The 18,487-nt window shown below is 35.4% G+C and overlaps 1 protein-coding gene across 1 annotated transcript in view; it reads right to left on the bottom strand.

The window, feature by feature from the left end:
* CUNH18orf63 (chromosome unknown C18orf63 homolog) overlaps nt 1-18,101 on the bottom strand; it is a 59,066-nt gene extending 40,965 nt beyond the window's left edge. Inside the window, exons 1-7 of the mRNA XM_019205784.1 lie at nt 18,067-18,101; nt 17,799-17,964; nt 13,275-13,353; nt 10,452-10,508; nt 6,013-6,124; nt 5,058-5,099; nt 2,678-2,754 (exon numbers count right to left, since the gene is read on the bottom strand). Of these exons, the coding sequence (XP_019061329.1) occupies nt 2,678-2,754; nt 5,058-5,099; nt 6,013-6,124; nt 10,452-10,508; nt 13,275-13,353; nt 17,799-17,932 (501 nt within the window). The 5' untranslated portion in view covers nt 17,933-17,964; nt 18,067-18,101. The remainder of the gene's footprint in view (nt 1-2,677; nt 2,755-5,057; nt 5,100-6,012; nt 6,125-10,451; nt 10,509-13,274; nt 13,354-17,798; nt 17,965-18,066) is intronic.
* Between the last annotated feature and the right edge of the window lie 386 nt (nt 18,102-18,487).

Raw genomic sequence — 18,487 nt, forward strand, 5'->3', positions numbered from 1 at the left:
ACTGGCTACTGGCTGCTGGGCTCCAGATGATGTGTATGTACTATGCCTTGGTAGAAAGTTTGTCTGCATTTTGCTCATGTCCAGAGTCTGCCTGAGACTGAGATTAAGGGCAGCAGACTAATCTGGTAGAAAAAATTCCAAGGCTTTCTAATGTTGAGGTGATGGCATGGATGCTGTTGGGGGCTTTTAGCCAGATCTATGTTGAGAGTCAAGAGCAAAGAGGCAAGCAGAGTGATTTAAAATGGTTTGAGTTTGGCCAGAAAGGAAAGCCCAGTAAAGTTGCAGCTTTTAAAGATAGAGCGCAGGAGACCTTGATTGCTGAGAAGGAACAGGAGTAAAAAGATGGCCTGAGGACATCACAAGCAGAAGAAAGACTCCACCCTTTTTAACCTAAAAATTGCAAAAGTGAAGAACTTTCCTTTGAGAAGAGAGCCCCAGGGCACCATGTTCCAGGATGAAGGCAACCTAGGGAAGTTGCTGCTTGAAATTTGGCTCAGAGGCATTCAACCCCTTCAGCCAAGAGAAAAGGAAGCCTGGCTACTGCTCTAGTCGATGGAGGACTTTGGCATCATCTGTGTGGTTCTGGTTTTAGGCATATGAAGAATGCAAGAGTCATGGGGGTCATGAAGGCTTCTAGCCAGATTTCAGAAGGCCTGGGAGGCCAGGAAGTGTGACCTCAAAGAGCAGTGTGTGAGGCTGTGACTATGAAGCTGAAGGTACACTGGAGGCCCCAGAAGTTTAGAGAAACCAGGAATGTGGGTCATCTAAGGAAAACTACATGTAGGGAGCAGAGCCAGCCCCAGAGAGAAGCCATGGGAGCTATAACCACTGGCAGTGCAGTAGAGGTGGAGGAGCCACCCACAGATTTCTGGGGATGCTAGAAATGGAACTGTGGGATTTAATGTTTGCCCTGTTGGATTTTAGACTTGCTTTGGTCATATTCCTTTGTAGCTCTCTGTTTGTAACTCTTGGAATGGAAATATCTATCTTGTGCCACTGAAGGTTAGAAATGTTTATCTTTCTTTTCATTTGTATGAGGGCTTGAGGCTAAGAGTTTGCCTTAAATCTCAGAGGAGACTTTGGAATTTTCAGCAATGCTGAAAATGTTAGGTCTCTGGAAGTCTTAGAGATGGACTAAATGTCTTTTGCATAGAGGAATGTATGAGTCTTTGTGGGGCCAAGGGAAGAACGCTATGGTTTGGGTCTCCAAAGCCTCATGTGGTCATAGGTGGCTTTTTCAAAAGTGGCTGAATCTAGAGTCTGTGATACTGGGATTAAGGGTGTGTGATTATTACACTGATTGGTCTGGCCCTACCCTAATCCCAGTAGTCTGGATAAGATAAAAGTGGCAGAAAGATGCATTAAGGTCCCTTGTTGCTTTTGCTCTTTTCTGCTGCCTGTTGCCCCTCTGCCAAGCCCTGCCTCGGAGCCAGCCAGTTGTGACTGAATTTTCTACAAATCGTTAGCTAAATAAACCTTTCCCCTTCTAAATTTGGGTTCAGATATTTTGTCTCAGCAACAAGAAAAGAAACTAAGGCAGACTATATAAGTGAAGAAAGTATAATACAGTAAAAGGAATAAAATTAAAGGACAAACCCTAAATACTGAATCTGTTACTGACCTTTATGATGCAGAGCAATTATCTGATGTTTCAATTCATTTACTTATAAAACAATAATAGCCATAATATTTGAACCTTTATTTTATACCACACACTACATGAATCACTTAATAATGTACTTTATTCTATTAATTTCCTCACAATCCTATGAGACAGACATCATTATCTCCAATTTACGAGGAAAACTAATTTAGGGAGATCAAGTAACATGCCCAAATAGCACTGCTGTTAAGTGCAGAACTGGGAATTTTAATGTGATTCTAAGCCTACACTGGTTTTGAGGTTGTGCGAATATTAACCACTGTTCAGTAAATGTTCTCAACTTCTAGTTTAGTTTATTTGTATGTATGTGCTTTTTCTTCTGATCTAGGTGAAAACTTTCAGGAGAAATGATGACTTCCATTAGTACCTTGCATATTCCCATAATGACATTGAATAGTTAACTATAAAACAAACACAAATTTATTTCCAGGTGCTCAATTCCCAAATTTTTCATGGGAAACAGTTAAGATTACAGATGCTTTTCTGAAATACATCCCTCTTGTAACTGTGTATTCTGTTATAATCTCAATTTATCAACCAGTAAAATAGCAGTTTAAGTTCCTCTCTAAACATTTAAATGACTTCCAGAAAAATACTATTTTAAAGTTTAACACTATCTAAAGTTTAGAAATCAGAAAATTATTGTTTCAAATACTTCCCTGAATGTTTTAATTGTAAAACTAAGGGCTGAACTCATGTTTATAGCAGCAGTTTGTAATAGCTAGATGTTGGGAACAACCCAAATGCTCATCAACTGATGAATGGATAAGGATATGGGTTTTTTTTATACAATGGGGTACTACTCTGCCACAAAAGAGGATAAACTTGAAGCATTTCTAGCTAAATGGATGTACCTTGAGACCACACTCTTAAGTGAAATAAATCGGACACACATTTAAATAACTTTCCTATCACTCTCTGTTGAAAATTAAAATCTAATAGCATATTAGTAAAAGAAATATATAATAAATACGTAGTAAATACAGTAAATTATAGAAATCAAATATGTGGTACCTCAGGTGGTGGCAGTCTGATAGTGCAAACTTCTATACTTAGACAAACTTGAGCTTCTGTTACATTGACGTCTAATACTAGAAAAAAAAATTTAATGTGAACTATCTGGAATTACTATTCTATCAAGCTGAGTATTTTAATAAAAATTAATTTACTCATTAGAAATTAAATGAAGAATGTTTTTTGCTACATAGAGAGTAAAATTTAAATATTTATCATATAATATTTGACAGTCTACAGATAAGATATCCAAAAGACAAAGATATTGGGCCAGGGATTTAGCTCAGTGGTTCTGCTGCCTTTCTCACAAGCACAAGGTCCTGAGTTTGATCCTCTGCACACATCCCCCAAAAAAACAAAGATATGAAACAAAATGGATATGTATGAGGCAAATCATAGAACAGAGTTATAATAAAAAAGACATCCTACAGTTAAGAAGAAAACTCAACAAATGCCTTATATCAGTCTGATATCTATTGTATATTAGAACTAGATGATGACCTCTTCTAATGTTAGGAAAGGCTGCACACTAGGCTTTTCACTTGAGTAGTCTTTTACTAGCAAATTTCATCAAATATATTGGCAGATACATTGCAGATCTCCTATAGCCCTGGAAACACTTCCTTACTTTTTCATGGTCACTTAGTGGTGACTGTGGGAAGGGATTTTATCCAAAGAAAGCTGCTGTTGTTTAAATATGAAATGTTGGACCAGGGATTTAGCTAAGTGGTTCCAGCACCTGCCTTGCAAGCTCAAGGACACGAGATCAATCCCTGGTACAAAAAAAAAAAGAAAGAAAGAAAGAAAAAGAAATGTTTCCCCCAAGACTCAAGTTCATTCAGGGCTTTATCTCCAATGAAGTAAGGTTCAGAGGTGGGCCAAAAGCAGTGACTGAATCACAAGGACACTAACTCATCAGGAGATTAAACCACTGATGAGTTCATAGCTGAACGAGTTATTAAGAGGTAAGTCACACTTGGAGAAAGTATGTCACTGACAGCAAGTCTTTGATGGATATGTTCTTGTCCTCAATCCCTTCCTCTTTCCTGGGCTCTTTCCCTTTCACTCTGATTCTAGCCTGCCATAAGGTGAGCAGCTTTTCTCTACAATGTCCTTCTGCCATGGTTTATCTCCCTTGCCACAGGCCTAACACAATGGAACCTCTGAAATTATGAGTCAAAATAAACATTTCTTTCTTTAAGTTGTTTATATCAGGTATTTTGTCCCAGCAATGGAAAACTGAAAGCAATAAGGGCTTTCTGGAATATGATTAAGTTTGTTTTTTTTTAATCTGAGAACCAGTTGCAAGGATATTTAGCATGTGAAAGTTCAATGAGTATACACTTAGATTTTCTGAATTTTGCCTAAGTATATGACATTTTGATAAGAGTAAAAAAAAAGATTTCTAACACAGGTAAAAAGAATTTTAGTCTTCTACATTTTTATTTTTATTATCTAGCTGTGGCCTCTAAATTTAAGTAACAAACCTCTTCATACAGAGAAATTGTAGTGACTGCCTCTGTATAACAGAATTATAAAACTAAAGTTAATAGGGCAATCAGACTTCATCAGAATAGTCTTTTCAGCTCCAATAGTGGATTACATATCAGGATACACTATGCCCAAAGGGTAGGTAGGGAAAGTTATCACAACTGATTAATAATGTCTACTCTAGGCTTAGGATTCCCAACTCTGTGCTATCCAAGGACTACTGTTTAGGAAACTATCTATTTGTATTTGCAATACAACCATATAAATCAAGGAAAGAATTGATTGGACTTTACAGTAAATGCTGTACTTTAGATTAGCTATGTTACTTTAGACAACCTTTTTTAAGGATAAAAAGAATCTATTAAAAAAAATAGAGCTTTGAGCCAGATGTGGTGACTCACATCTGTAATCCCAGTACTTGGGAGGTTGAAGAAGGAAGACTACCATGAGCTTGAGGCCAGCCTGTGCTACAGAGCGAGTTCAAGGCCAGCCTGAAGTACATAGTAAGACCCTGTCTCAAAACAAAAACAAATTAAATAAAAAAGGTTTTGACTTTCATCAGTACTGATAAAATTTTCAATGATTATGATTCTAGAAATTAAATATTACAAATACCTGCAGAAATAAACCCTTTCATAGTTATTTTAAGTAGAGACTATAAAAGATAGCTTTTTTTCCAATTCAGATGAGTGAGTTTTTCTCAAATAGATAAGTATATATTTTGAATTAAAAGTGATTTCCCAGTAAAATTTTGATTACAATGTCTGATTAGATCATGATATAATTTAACCATTAATAGTATAACAACCCAATGGCCTATAACATTGCTTTTTAAAAACCTGTTAATTATATCAATATCTTATATATTGACTTTTATACTTCTACTTACCAATAGCACTTTGCTTTCCCATCTGAGAGAGAAAATCTCTTCCTTTAAAAAACCATATTCCAAATTTTAATGGAAATAATCATGCTCAATAAATATAATTTTTGATACAAAATTATTAAAGCAAAGGAAAATAAAACATATAAAGGAATATCTTATGATACTCAGAGAAAAAATATATAATCAGTGAAATAGTATCTCTTAATTAAAAAGATAAAAACATCCAATACTTCTTTCACAAATTTATCCCCTGGCTATAAAATACCCAGAAAACTATCAAATTTCAACAAAACTTCAGTATGGCTTTTGATTCCAGCAATATTGACGCAATAGGTATTTATTTTATCATAGTACTTCATAATATGTTTATCTTTAAGGATCAAGTATTATACAATAAAAAGTTTTTTAGCCAGACATGGTGGGGCACACCTGTAATTCTGGTGCACTGGAAGGCTGAGGCAATAACACTACAAGTTGGAGCACAGCCTGGGCAATTTAGCAAGACCCTGTCTCATAAAAATATAAAAATAAAAAAATAAAAGGGGCTGGGGATATACTTAGTGCAAAGGTTCAAGGTTCAATCTTCAGTATGAAAAAATGTAAAAGAATAAAAAGGGATGTTCTTAAACATCAGCAGGTATATGTATGTAAATCCAAAATAAGATGACATTTATGTTGTAGGCCTGCTTAAGAATATTTAGTTGGAGCCAGGTGTGGTGGCACATGCCTGTGATCCCAGCACTTGGGAGGCTAAAGCAGGAGGAGCGCTGTGAGTTCAAGATCAGCCTGGGCTACAGGGCAGTCTTAACCACATAGTGAGACCCTGCCTAAAAAAAAAGAATTTTTATTTGGGGCTATTCTAAGAACTATTCCCTAAAAATAAGATACTTTGAAATTAAAAATATGTATAGAAGTAATCTATTATAGAAATCCCAATTATTGGCAAATGCAAAGTCACCTTGTACCAAGAGATGGCCGACTCTATTCCAGGCTGGAGCAAGTCTAGCCATGAATGAATACGAAAGGCAGTTCTGAAGAATTACAGGAATTACTCTTTGTGGAACCTCCATCTAAAAATATTAAAGCAAAACATAAGCAAACTTATAGAGCAATTGCTATTTCCCTACTGACTACAGGAAATGTCTGCGTATTTAGAGCAACACCAATCAATAAACTGGGCTATTCTGGATGGAAATTATAGATGTTTTTATTACAGCTAATGTTATCTGTTTCTAAAATCAAAGAAGTGTTAAGACATATTTACTCTGAAATCATCACTATTGCTGCTATATGGCCAAATTCACCTGCTTATTCTGACCAATTAAGCCTAAACCTCAAAAGCTTGTGCTAAGAACCCACAACTTTGTATTCTGTTTCATACAGAGGAACTCAGGCCAGAGTGAGCTTGTCATATTTGTCATTATTTTCATTAGTTCAATATCAGAAATGGTTACTTACATGTGACAACAGATATCTCATTCATACAGAATTAATATTAAAAATCAAGACTTTCACTTCTGACCAATCAGTAATAGGAATCAGATTTATCCTCCCCCTTGACATGTCAACAAAAGTAGGCAAGCTATATTGAAACAATAGTTCATAAGATATTAGACATCAGGCAACAAAGACAAATGATACCCAAGAAGTGGGAAACCAACAAGATGCTCACTGTAACTTCCCCAGCTCATTGACTAGAGAGGGCTTCTAGGCTGCAGTAAGGAACAGGGAACACAGAAAAAGCCTCATAGTCTCCTGAATTGAGGAGACAGAGCTAGGATTCCAGAGAGGTCAAAGAAGTTAGTTTTCTAGTTTTGGGGTACAGCAAGGGACAGGAGAAAGCTGCACAGAGAGAAAACTCTGGAGATCAGTAGAATGCCTCTTGGCATCTGGCTGAACATGGATTAGCATGTCTGTGAAGAAACATGCCAAGGGTGGGACAAGAATCAAGGCTGTTTATTGTACAAACATCCTTGAAAATATCACCCAGAGGAAAAGGTTGTCCTTGCATCTGCGAGAAAGGCATGCAGAAAAGTGAGCTAAGGAAAACTGCCTCCCAATATTAACCACTCCTCATTTGGGGGTGGGGATGAGATAGGATCTCTCTTTGTAGTTCAGGCTGGCCTCGAACTTTTGGCAGTTGTCCCGCATCAGCCTCGTGTGCGGAATTACAGGCATGTGCCACCATGCTCAGTTCCACCTTTCATTTTTGTACAATTCCGGACTTTGGTAAAGTTTCCAGGATACATCTGACTGATCTATTAGCAGAATATGTTTAGCTTGTCTCAGAGAATTTAATTAAGGCTATCATCAATAGGACTACAAACAGCAAAATGAAGCTAGTCTACAATAATGACCTCAATCATGGCTCCAGAGCCCCAAACCTAATCAGCCAAATAAATCCTAAAAACCACCAGGGTTTACTGTAAAAAGTCAGATAGCTTCTTCTCAACACTGATTTTCTCCGTGACCCAAAGAACTACTCCAAATACAGCAGTAAATATTAGAACAAACCCAGTCTTGATATTCAAGAAGGAAGTATGGGGCAATTCTATCATCTAACACCAACTTTGCTGATAACCTGAAAATGATGTCATTGATCATTTTAGCTAATATCAATGACAGATTCTGTTCCATCTTTTTTACTGGGTGATTTTCATTATGGGAAAAACTGCTCACAGGGTATGTATTAAGAACAAATTATTTAGCCCTCTAGAAAGCTAACCCAAAATATTAAGTATGGTTTCATTGTACTGAAATATCTGCAACTGTCTGATTCTACTGATAGAACTACTGTAGGCATCTATGTTAGATAGAAATTAATACACAGTCATAGAGGGGCTGGGCTCTCCAAGAAGTCAGCACAAGGATAAAGATATCAGAATTATGGCTGAAGGCACACGTGAAGAAAGCCATGCCTCAAGATAAAGATGCAATGGCCTCCCTAGGGATAAACAATAATGAGACTATATTGTAATTAGCACCAGCTGGTCCAGTATAGATAGGTATCACTCACCCATGTGGGTGACAACAGCATCTGGACCCATGTCTTCCCCCAAATGCCTTTGTTCTTTCCATACATCCTTGCTATATGATTCATTTTCCTAACGGATCAATAAATCAATCCTATAGGTTGATTGAAGTTAGATCCATGTTGTACCCATATTGTGACTTTACTGTATAAGTTATGCCTGACAAAGAGCCTTGATGGCAACCCACTTTCAGGACCCTGCTTTTCTCTTAGGAGCTCTCTCTCAATAAACTTTTCCTACTCTTAACCTCCACTGTTCCTTTGAATTAATTCTGTGATATTTGGGGAACACAAACTCAGCACATCCGACACCTAGCAGTTTGGGAGTTATATTTCTCCTATATCAGAACTTTAAAAAGAACCAGACAAATCTACAGTAATAGATAGATATTTCAATAAACTATTCTCAATAATTGACAAAGAGAAATTAAGTGAGACTACAGTAGACTTAACAACATAATCAAGTAAACCAATGTGGTCCTATTAATATTACAGAATACTTTACACAATAAAAGCTGAATGGTCGGGGATATAGCTAACTGGTACTGCATCTGCCTGGGCAAGGGCAAGGTCCTGAGCTCAATCCCAGGTACCAGAAAAAAAAAGGGTAGCATGCACATTCTTCTCAGAGGATGTTCTCTTTTACTGAGATAAATTATATTCTGAACCATAAACAAACCTCAATAAATTTTTATAATTCAAGTTATATAGAACATATTATCTAATAACAAATAAATCAAGATCTCTGGAGAATCCTCAAATATTTGGATACTATATAACATACTTCTAAATAACTCATATATCAGTGAAAATATTAAATGAATTAAAAAGCATTTCTAGCCGGGCGTGGTGGTGCACGCCTATAATCCCCGCACTCCGGAGGTTGAGACAGGAGGATCGCTGTGAATTCAAGACCAGCCTGGGCTACACATTGAGTTCCAGATCAGCCTCAACTACATAGTGAGACCCTGTCTCAAAAAAACAAAAAAAAAAAAGCATTTCTAGCTGAAGAAAATCAAAAGAAAACACCTACTTCAGGGGAAAAAACACTACATTTGGAAAAAAAAAAAGTCCTCAAGTCAATGACTTCAGGTTTCACCTTAAGGAACTAGAAAAATAAGTGCAAACTAAACTAAGTGGAAATAAAATCATGAAGGAAAGAAATCATGAAGACCAAAACAAAAATCATTGAAATACAAAACAGTTAAACAACAGAGAAAAATAAATGAAACCAAAAGCTCATTCCTTAAATTGATCAGTCCAGTTGCAAAATCTCTAGATGACCAGACAAAATTAGAAAAGGAGAAAGAAAGAACAAAAGAACATGACACATATGACCAATGTCAGAATGAGAGGTGACTTGAGATTCTACAGCAAAGGAAAATAAGATAATTTTATAAGCAATCTTTAGGCCAATAAAATTGGGCAACCTAGACAGAATGATTATTTTCCTTGAATTAGATAATTTTTAATACTATCTATTAAATACATTAGTACCTATTAAAGAAATTAAAATTGTAGCTAAGATAAGGTCCAGATAGCTTTACTGACAAATTCCGCAAATATTTATGGAAGAAATAAAATTCAACACAGTCTCTTCTAAAAACTTATAAAAGAAAGGATTTTTTTTCTACCAGAAGATTTTTGAGGGCTCAAATCAGCTTTCAGATCATTCAAAGATTTCTTAGGGAATTGCAGAACACCTTCAGGTATTGTGAAATCTCATTACCCTCCTGGAACCTGAAGGTAGCATCTCATCTTTGAGATAACTGGAAATCTCACTGTCTTGAGCCCTGGCAGATTTAGGAGCAGGGCCAGCGGTGATGGCTGGGCTGGACAGGCTTCTAGAAGAAATACACAGTGCCACACAGCTACCTGCAGAGGCGTGAAATGAGCTTTAGCCAATGCTCCAAGACTTGATTAGCGAGATAAATGAGAGCTTAATAGTGTAAGTGCTCACGTATTCATTCTTTCCATAGCTAAAATCCAGAAGTTCATCATGATGGAGACTATAACCTATAGTGTTTTATTTCTCCATATATTGGCTATCTAATTTTGGACAGTAATTCCATCTCTCTAGGTTTATTTTTTTAATCTGTAAAAATGGGGAAATTCATTTATTTAAAGATGTGTATGGTAATGTACGCCACATGAAGTTCCTATAATTAATTAATCCAACAAAAACAAGACTTTTCCTCTCTTACTGTACTAAATGTGGACAAAATAATTATTTGGAAAAAACTGTTGGATTCTTTCACATGCATAATAAAAACTCCTAAGAAAGATACACCAATTTTTGTTGGCTGACAGAAGTTGAACACATAATGAATATAACAACATCTGGAGTTATTCTTTTAAAAACTTACCTTAGCTTCATATTTTTCAATAAAAGAATTAAGTTTCCCAGCTTTAAAAAATGGTATCTACAAAAAAAAATTCATATTTGTAAAGAGGACTTAACAAATATATAAATAATGTAATACATACAGATTTTAAGCATAATAGAGCAGAAGGCTCTGAATCATGCCATCATTCTAGCAGCATCTATGCCTTCAAACAGTAGTGACTATCACCTTGCTTTGCAAGAATCTGTGGGAACATGCTGAAAATAAAGAAAGCCTCCATAGCAGTGACAGACTCCAGAAGCCACACAATGAAAAGACCAATCGATCTTCTAAGTAAATATTTAACATCTCTCTTAATATACAATAAATGCTTAGACATGAATATGGAAAATGAACATAAATGGATGATCAAGTTCAAAATGCCTAGGTGCTCAACTTATTGATGAAGAAAATACAAATTAAAAAGAAAATAAGAAATTAAAGAAAGATATTTTTAACTTATCAGATTGGCAAATACAAGTATCTAAAAGGCTGCTAATCTAGTGTTCGTGAGAGTGTAAAAAAATAGACTCACTCAGCTGATATCTACTAAAATGTAATCCAACACAAACTTTTCAGACAGCAATGTAGCAGTACCTACACTTTTATGATGTGTTACAATCTCACCTATAAAAATTCAATCTTTATAAACTACCAAACAAATAAAAGTGATATGATTTCAATGATGGTTTTTGAAGCACTATTTGTAATAACACAAACTGGAAACTCAGATGTGCATTAGAAAGTATTAAATAAATTACTACACAATCAGATAGTGAAATATTTCACAGTGTTAAAAAAGGGAACCATATATGTTCTACTATGGAAAGACATCAAGGACAGGTTGTCAAAGAGACTGTTAAATGGGCAAATTTCAGAGTAGTATATATAATAATTCAATTTTCTACTTCATTTCTGTAAAAAATTTAAAGAATATAAGCAAAACTATTTCTAAAAAATATATGTCTACTTTCCTCTTATTATTACCCTTTCTAAGGATTAGGATACCTGCGTTCACTAGCACTCTTAAAACAGCATCTTCCTGTTCCATAACAATTTTCAAATAGAGAAAAATACAGATAACAGTCTATTTGTTCCAGTTGTGGTGGTGCATGTCTGTAATCCAAGCACTTGGGGGGCTAAGGCAGGAGGGTTGCTGTGAATTTGAGGCCAGCCTGAGCTACATAGTGAGTTCAAGGTCAGCCTAAACTAATAGCAAGACTGCCTAAAAAAAAGTCTACTTGTTCACCAACAATTTGTCTCTCTTGAAAATTATATTAAAGATGAGAAGATAAGATATAGACATACTGCCAATACCTAGAAGAACAATAAAAGAACTGAGGGTTTTGGCTTATATTGTTAGTAAAGGGTAGTTTTAATGGATTCTGAGGATTCACAATCTCAGAAAAATAGTATTTTCAGAAAGATTTTGGACAAAAAAAATCTCAAGATACAATTTTTGTAAAGGTTTTTGTCACTTATCATTTCTATCATATCCAACATTGGGAAATATGTTTCTAATTTCACTAAATATAAACATTTTAAAAATAAAATTTGTAACTAAAAGAAATATTGATCTGAATTCTTTAAATATAGTTGATTTATTGAAATTAAATGAGAAGCTTCTTCCTTAAATGTAAATCTAAAGAATAAAATATGATAAAAAAGCATTAAGCCCATGCTACTGTAAAGCGAGGTGTAATGCCATAGCCTGTAATTCCAGCACTCTGTGAGTCTGAGGTAAAAGGATCAATGAGTTTGAGTTCAGTTTGGGCAACTCTGAGACTTAGCAAGTCTTTGACTCTAAATAAAAAATTTAAAAAGGGCTAGGACTGCTAGACATGGTGGCGCACACCTGTAATCCTAGCACTTGGAAGGCTGAGGTAGGGGAATTGCTATGAGTTCTAGGCTAGCCTGGGTTATGTAGTGAGTTAAAGGCCAGTCCAAACTACACAACAAGACTCTGTCTCAAAAAGAAACTAACCCTTTCGATCCCGGGTGCCACAAAAAAAAAGCAAAAAAAAAAAAAAACCCCAAAAAACAAAGGAAAATAAAAGGGGCCGGGGATTTAGCTCAGCGGTTGGGTGGCCTGCCTCGCAAGCGCAAGGACCGGAGTTCTATCCCTGGTACCTAAAAAAAAAAAAAAAAAAAAAACCCAAAAAGAAACTAACCTTCCCCACCCAAAATAAAAGGCAGGCATGGTGGCTCATGCTTGTAATCCCAGCACTCTGGAGTCTGAGGCAGGAAGACTGCCCAGCTAGGATACGTAGTGAGCTCAAGGATGGCCTGAACTGCATAGCGAGACTTTGTCTCAAAAAAAACAAGGGCTGGGATATAGCTCAGTATGAAGGCCTACAGTTCAGTCCTCAGTATTACCAATAATAATAATAATAATAATAATAACAATAATGATAATAATATCATTATAGCCTATCTTATTGTTTATGAGAGAGACACTTAAATATTAAAGTTTAAACATCAGGCATATCACAGTTAAGTCTAATAATAGCTCAATCAAACTACAACAGAGTGATTAATCCTCATAAACCATCTGCTTCAATTTCAGCTATAGTATCTGAATTATCATCTGTCAATACTGCTCCCAACAGCAGGGAGTGGTGGTGCCTGCCTGTAATCCCAGCACTTGAGAGACTGAGGCAGAAAGATCACTACATGTTCAAGGCGAGCCTTGTCTACGTAGTGAGTTCAGCATCAGCCTGTACTGAGACCTGGTCTCAAAAAAAAAAAAAAAAGATAAAAACAAAAACAAAAAAAATATTGCTCCTAGTAATTAGTAATACTAACCGTCATCACCACCCAAATTTGGTTGAATATTCCAGGGACAGGTGATGCAAGGATATCTTCAAGCAAAAGTAGCAATTGTCTGTAGAGAAGAAATATATTATTTTAAATGTGGACTGCCCACTTTTATGCTTTTACTTTACTGGAATACTTAGATAATTTTCTTAGTTAAAAATTTCAAATTTCTTCTAGTTAGGACTTTACTACAAATTTCTGCATCTCTCCCCATAGGGAGTTAACCAATATGAATTACAGCTTTACATACCAATATTAATCTGAGAAACAGCCCCTGCATCTGAGTTTGTCAATCTTTTTCATGGGTGAATCTAAATTCTTTAAAACTGCATTTCTGTTGGAAGTATACTCTTGAAAAAAATCTAAATGCTCTGAGGAATTCACTTCTTTTAATTGCTATTCTACTTTTCTTTCTTCACAGCCATGGGAAGCAGTACTGGGGGCAAGAGTAGTTATCGATTCAAAATTCCACCTATCACCATGCACTAAATTAAAATCAAAGTGGATTAAAGATCTAAACATTAAAACAGAAACACTAAACTTGCTGGAAGATAAGTTAGGCAGAACTCTTGAAGACATTGGCATAGGAAAAGACTTTATGAACAAATCCTCAGAAGCACGGGAGAGAGTAGAAAGAATCAACAACTGGGATCTCATCTTATTAAAAAGCTTCTGCACTGCAAAAGAAACCATCAACAGAACTAAGAGACAACCTACAACATGGGAAAAGTTTTTACCAGCTGCTCCTCAAAGGACTATTATCTAGAATATATAAAGAACTCAAAACAATCAGCCCCCCCAAATATAAAGACCCAATTCAAAAATGGGCATCTGAAATAAACAGACATTTCTCAGACAAAGAAGTAAAAGCAGCAAATAAATACATGAAAAAATGTTCCACATCACTGGTCATTTGAGAGATGCAGATGAGATTCCACCTCACCCCACAAAGAATGGCTGCTATCAAGAAAACACGCAGTAACAAATGTTGGCAGGGTTGCAGGGAGAAAGGAATCCTTCTCCATTGTTGGTGCGAGTGCAGACTGGTGCAACCACTATGGAAATCAATACGGAGATACCTCAAAGAGCTGGGACTAGTGGTTCCATTTGACCCAGCAATCCCTCTGCTTGGTATCTTTCTAAAAGAATTAAAAGAATCATACCACAGTAATATAAGTGCACCAATGTTTATAGCGGCACAGTTTGTAATAGCTAAAACTTGGAAAAAGCCCCTCAGTCGGAAACTGGATAAAGTAGATGTGGTTTTTCTATAACATGGAATACTATTCAGTCATAAAGAATGAGAAATTAGTCATTCATAGGAAAATGGATGCATATTGAGGATATACTCTTAAGTGAAATAAATAAGTCACATATGTGTAAACACCAAATAGTTTCTCTGGTGTGAAAAACTATAATAATACACAAGATCCTAATGGGATAATTAATAGTGTGAAATAGGAAGAAAAGGGCTAAAGGTGTAGGGAAAGTGGGAAGGGTAGGGGAAAGGGAATAAGGGAAAAGAAAAAAATATGAGAAAATGAAAAAATGGAAATAAAAAGTTTGTAAATGGGAAGGAGAGGAGGGGTGAAGGGAGGGCAGGGACAAGGGGAAAAAATGAGAACCAAGACCACCTGTCATGTGAAGGTACAGGATCCCAGTAATAAATGTAACTGTGCTGTATACCTAGATTGTACCAATAAACTCAATAAAAATTTTAAAAAATCAACTAATAATTTTTATCTCCTTTAAACTAATTGTATAGGGCCAGGGATTTGGCTCAGTGGTTTCGTTTCCTGCCTCACAAGCTCAAAGGTCCGAGTTCAATCCCCCGTACCAAAAAACAAAAAATAAAACACAAAATAAATAAATAAATAAAGTAATTGTATAAATTCATAATATATAGCGTACCTTACCATGAATATAATCTCACCAAAGGACTTTTGAAATATAATCATAATTAAATTTAAAATATAGATTTTTTTTGTTAATATTATAAGACTTACCCCAATAAAAATGTTACCTCAAAGCTCAATTTGATGTATTTTAATACTCTCTTGCCTTTGTGTGTGTGTGTGTGTGTGTGTGTGTGTGTACCAGGGAGTGAACTTGGGACCTTGTGATTGCAAGGCAGGTGACGGAACCACTGAGCTAAATCCCTGGCCTTCTCCTGTCTTTTTAATGTGCTGTTATATTTTCTTTTTCACAAAAATTTTTGTTGTGTTTAGTTTTTATTTTTATTTTGCTTTGTGTTCTATGTTTATGCTTTTCACTCTACTAGAATATTTTCGGGTGGTATAACTGAAGGTACACTTTTATTGTTTTCTGAGCATATATGGGTTATGTTATATTCGCAAGTGTACTTGGATGTATTTCTAAATTTTTAAATTCCTTTCTTTTATTTTTGTATTCTTTAATAACACTTTCTGATTTTTCACTGTTTTTCATGAGTCTTGAGAAAGTATTATGTGTACATTTAGAATCATTTTATGGAATAAAGAATCTAATAGATATCTTTAAAAAATTCCACCTATTAACTAGAGTCTTTTCCGTCAAAAAGTATATCTTCCCTAGCCAGAAAGAAGTGGGTAGTAGTTTTATAGTAGTTTAACTTTCAATAGCTAAGTGAACTTATGACAGAATCATAATAATTCAAATTATCAATAATTTTGTTTCAAAAGCCAAGGTAATGATAAGGAAAAACAAAATGGAAGGTGGGCATAATGGCATATGCCTATAATCCTAGTACTCCAGAGGCTGACCAGGAGGATTATTGCAAATTTAAGGCCAGCATGGGCTATATAGTGAGTTCAAGACCAGACCAGCCTGACCTACATAGTAAGACCCTGGCAGCACAAAGAGATCCTATCTCAAAAAAAAAAAAAAATCAATACCAAAGTTTAAAAAATTTCAGGAATGAACATATAATGATTTCTCAGTAATCACAGAATTATACTTTACACTTCAACTAAACCACCTCAAAAAATTATTTTGGGTCAGATATGTCAAGGAAATTCTTGGAGAAATATTTTTTAGTGTCTTATATTAATTCGAAAATTAAGAAATTATACTAATCCATTTATAATATCTTTTAAGTGTTATAAAAAGAATATATACTCAGCATTTACTTTTATTTTTCATATTTACAATACATAACGAATATGTTCATCATGGGGAGTTGGTACATATGCATATTGCATCTTAGTCCTTTTTTTACTTCCCCGTCTTCTTTTCTTCCTCTACTCCTAGATGCCCTTTACAACTGCAAAAGGTCTACATCCCTGTTTCCTATCATCTTTATTCTGCTCCCTAACTTACATTTTGAGAATCCATATGCTATTCAACCTGTGTCTGATTTATTTTACTTATCATTATGGTCTGAAAGTGGGTTCATTTATGGCTGAGTAGTACTCCATTGTGCCTATCCACATTTTCTTTATCCATTTATCAGTTGATGGACATTCCAAGATTTAGCTATTGTGAGTTGTGTTGTGATAAACATGGATTTACATATGTCACTATAACATGATGTATTTTACTCTTTTGGGGAAGATAACTCAAAAGATATAGCTGGGTTTGAATGGAATTTCTGTTTAGTTTATTGAAAAATATCCATACTGATTTCCATAGTGGGTAAATATGTATTAATTAGTATCTCTTACATTTTCCTATGTTATTTAATTCATTAATGTCTAAAGATTTAAAATTTTAAAAAAGATCAAAGAATTCACAAATATTAAAAATCAGTAGTGAGAATGATAGGGAAAACTTTTATATATAGCAAAAACCTATAAAGTGTTACAATGTAAAATGGCTTCTGCTGTCTCTAACAGCAGTTTGCTTTGTTTAGTTTAGAATTAACAGGCACCAAAGGCACTAATTGCTGACTGAGTCATTTGGTCTTACCCTGAGATAACAGGGCACGTCAAGGTCTTGAGCTCCTAAGAGACTGGAGCCACATGATCCTAAAAGTGTCTAGATGAAAGAATACATTGCTAACATTTGCTCCCCTGGCCCTGAACACCCCCTTCCTATGAACTAGAATAGATAACTAGGTGGCTCTTAAAGGTAAACTCCCCAACTGCAAAGAACTGTTACATCTGAGTTGAAAAATTAACTATCTTGTGATCGTGATTTAAACTGTGAGAATGGAATGTAACCACCCACATGAAGTCAAGGCTGTAAAACCCCATAAAAGGAGGAGTTGTAACCCAGTGAGTCATTGATCCAGGCACGACTTATGTGCGATCGATTCCCATTGATGGAGTAAGTGTGTTATTTTAATTCCATTCTGCTGCCTCTCTGTGTGTCACTTGTCAATACCTTCTGTAAGAAGATGTTCCATCTCGAGTATTTTAAGATCTCAACTATCTTAAATGAAATCCACTCTGTTCAAAATTTAATTATTTTAAATATATAAAGTGAACATTTTGCTTTAAAGGAAATACTGCTGAAACAATTTGCATAGGTTTTTAAAAGTTTATAAAACTTAGCTAGCAGATATTTTTTTACCTGCACATCTTCATTTGGGTACTCCTAATCTCAGTATCTGCCATCCTGTTACTTAATATTATTGGGACAGCACACAGTTGGTGTAAATCTGGAAGTGTGATGAAGAACAGTGACTGCTGCCTAGACTCATTCATTTTTCCTGTTGACTGTGTCTCCGCAATCAGACCTTTAAATACAAACAGCAAAAGAACTTAGCAAACTTTCTTGCCAATAGAGTTTTTGCACCAACTCAACACATAACAGTTGCTCTGGGCTTGGTGGCACACACCTGTAATACCAGCATATGGGAAGCTGAGGCAGGAAGATCACTGCAAGTTCACAGCCAGCCTGGGCTCCATAGTGAGTTCAAGGCCAACCTAAACTACATAGAAAGACCCTGTTTCAAAAAAAAAAAAAGTTGATTCTGTATTAGAATAACAAATTAGTTAGCAAACTGGCAGTTTATGTTTAAGGTTTCCTAATGATGTTCTAGAATTGTTGGTTCAAGTTTTATTAAGCTAAGGTTAATCTAACATATGCCCACTAGTAGTGTACATTTTAATATTTTTTATTATATTCACAGACTTGTACAACTATCAGTGCAATAAATTTTAGAACATTTTCAACGTCCCAAAAGACAGTTTTACCCTATAAAAGTAATTAAAAGACAAATTGGGCCAGGGATTTAGCTCAGTGGTGACACACAAGGT

Source organism: Fukomys damarensis, unplaced genomic scaffold, assembly GCF_012274545.1.
Source record: "Fukomys damarensis isolate Sample0158 unplaced genomic scaffold, DMR_v1.0_HiC HiC_scaffold_30, whole genome shotgun sequence".
In the NCBI taxonomy this organism is placed as follows: Eukaryota; Metazoa; Chordata; class Mammalia; order Rodentia; family Bathyergidae; genus Fukomys; species Fukomys damarensis.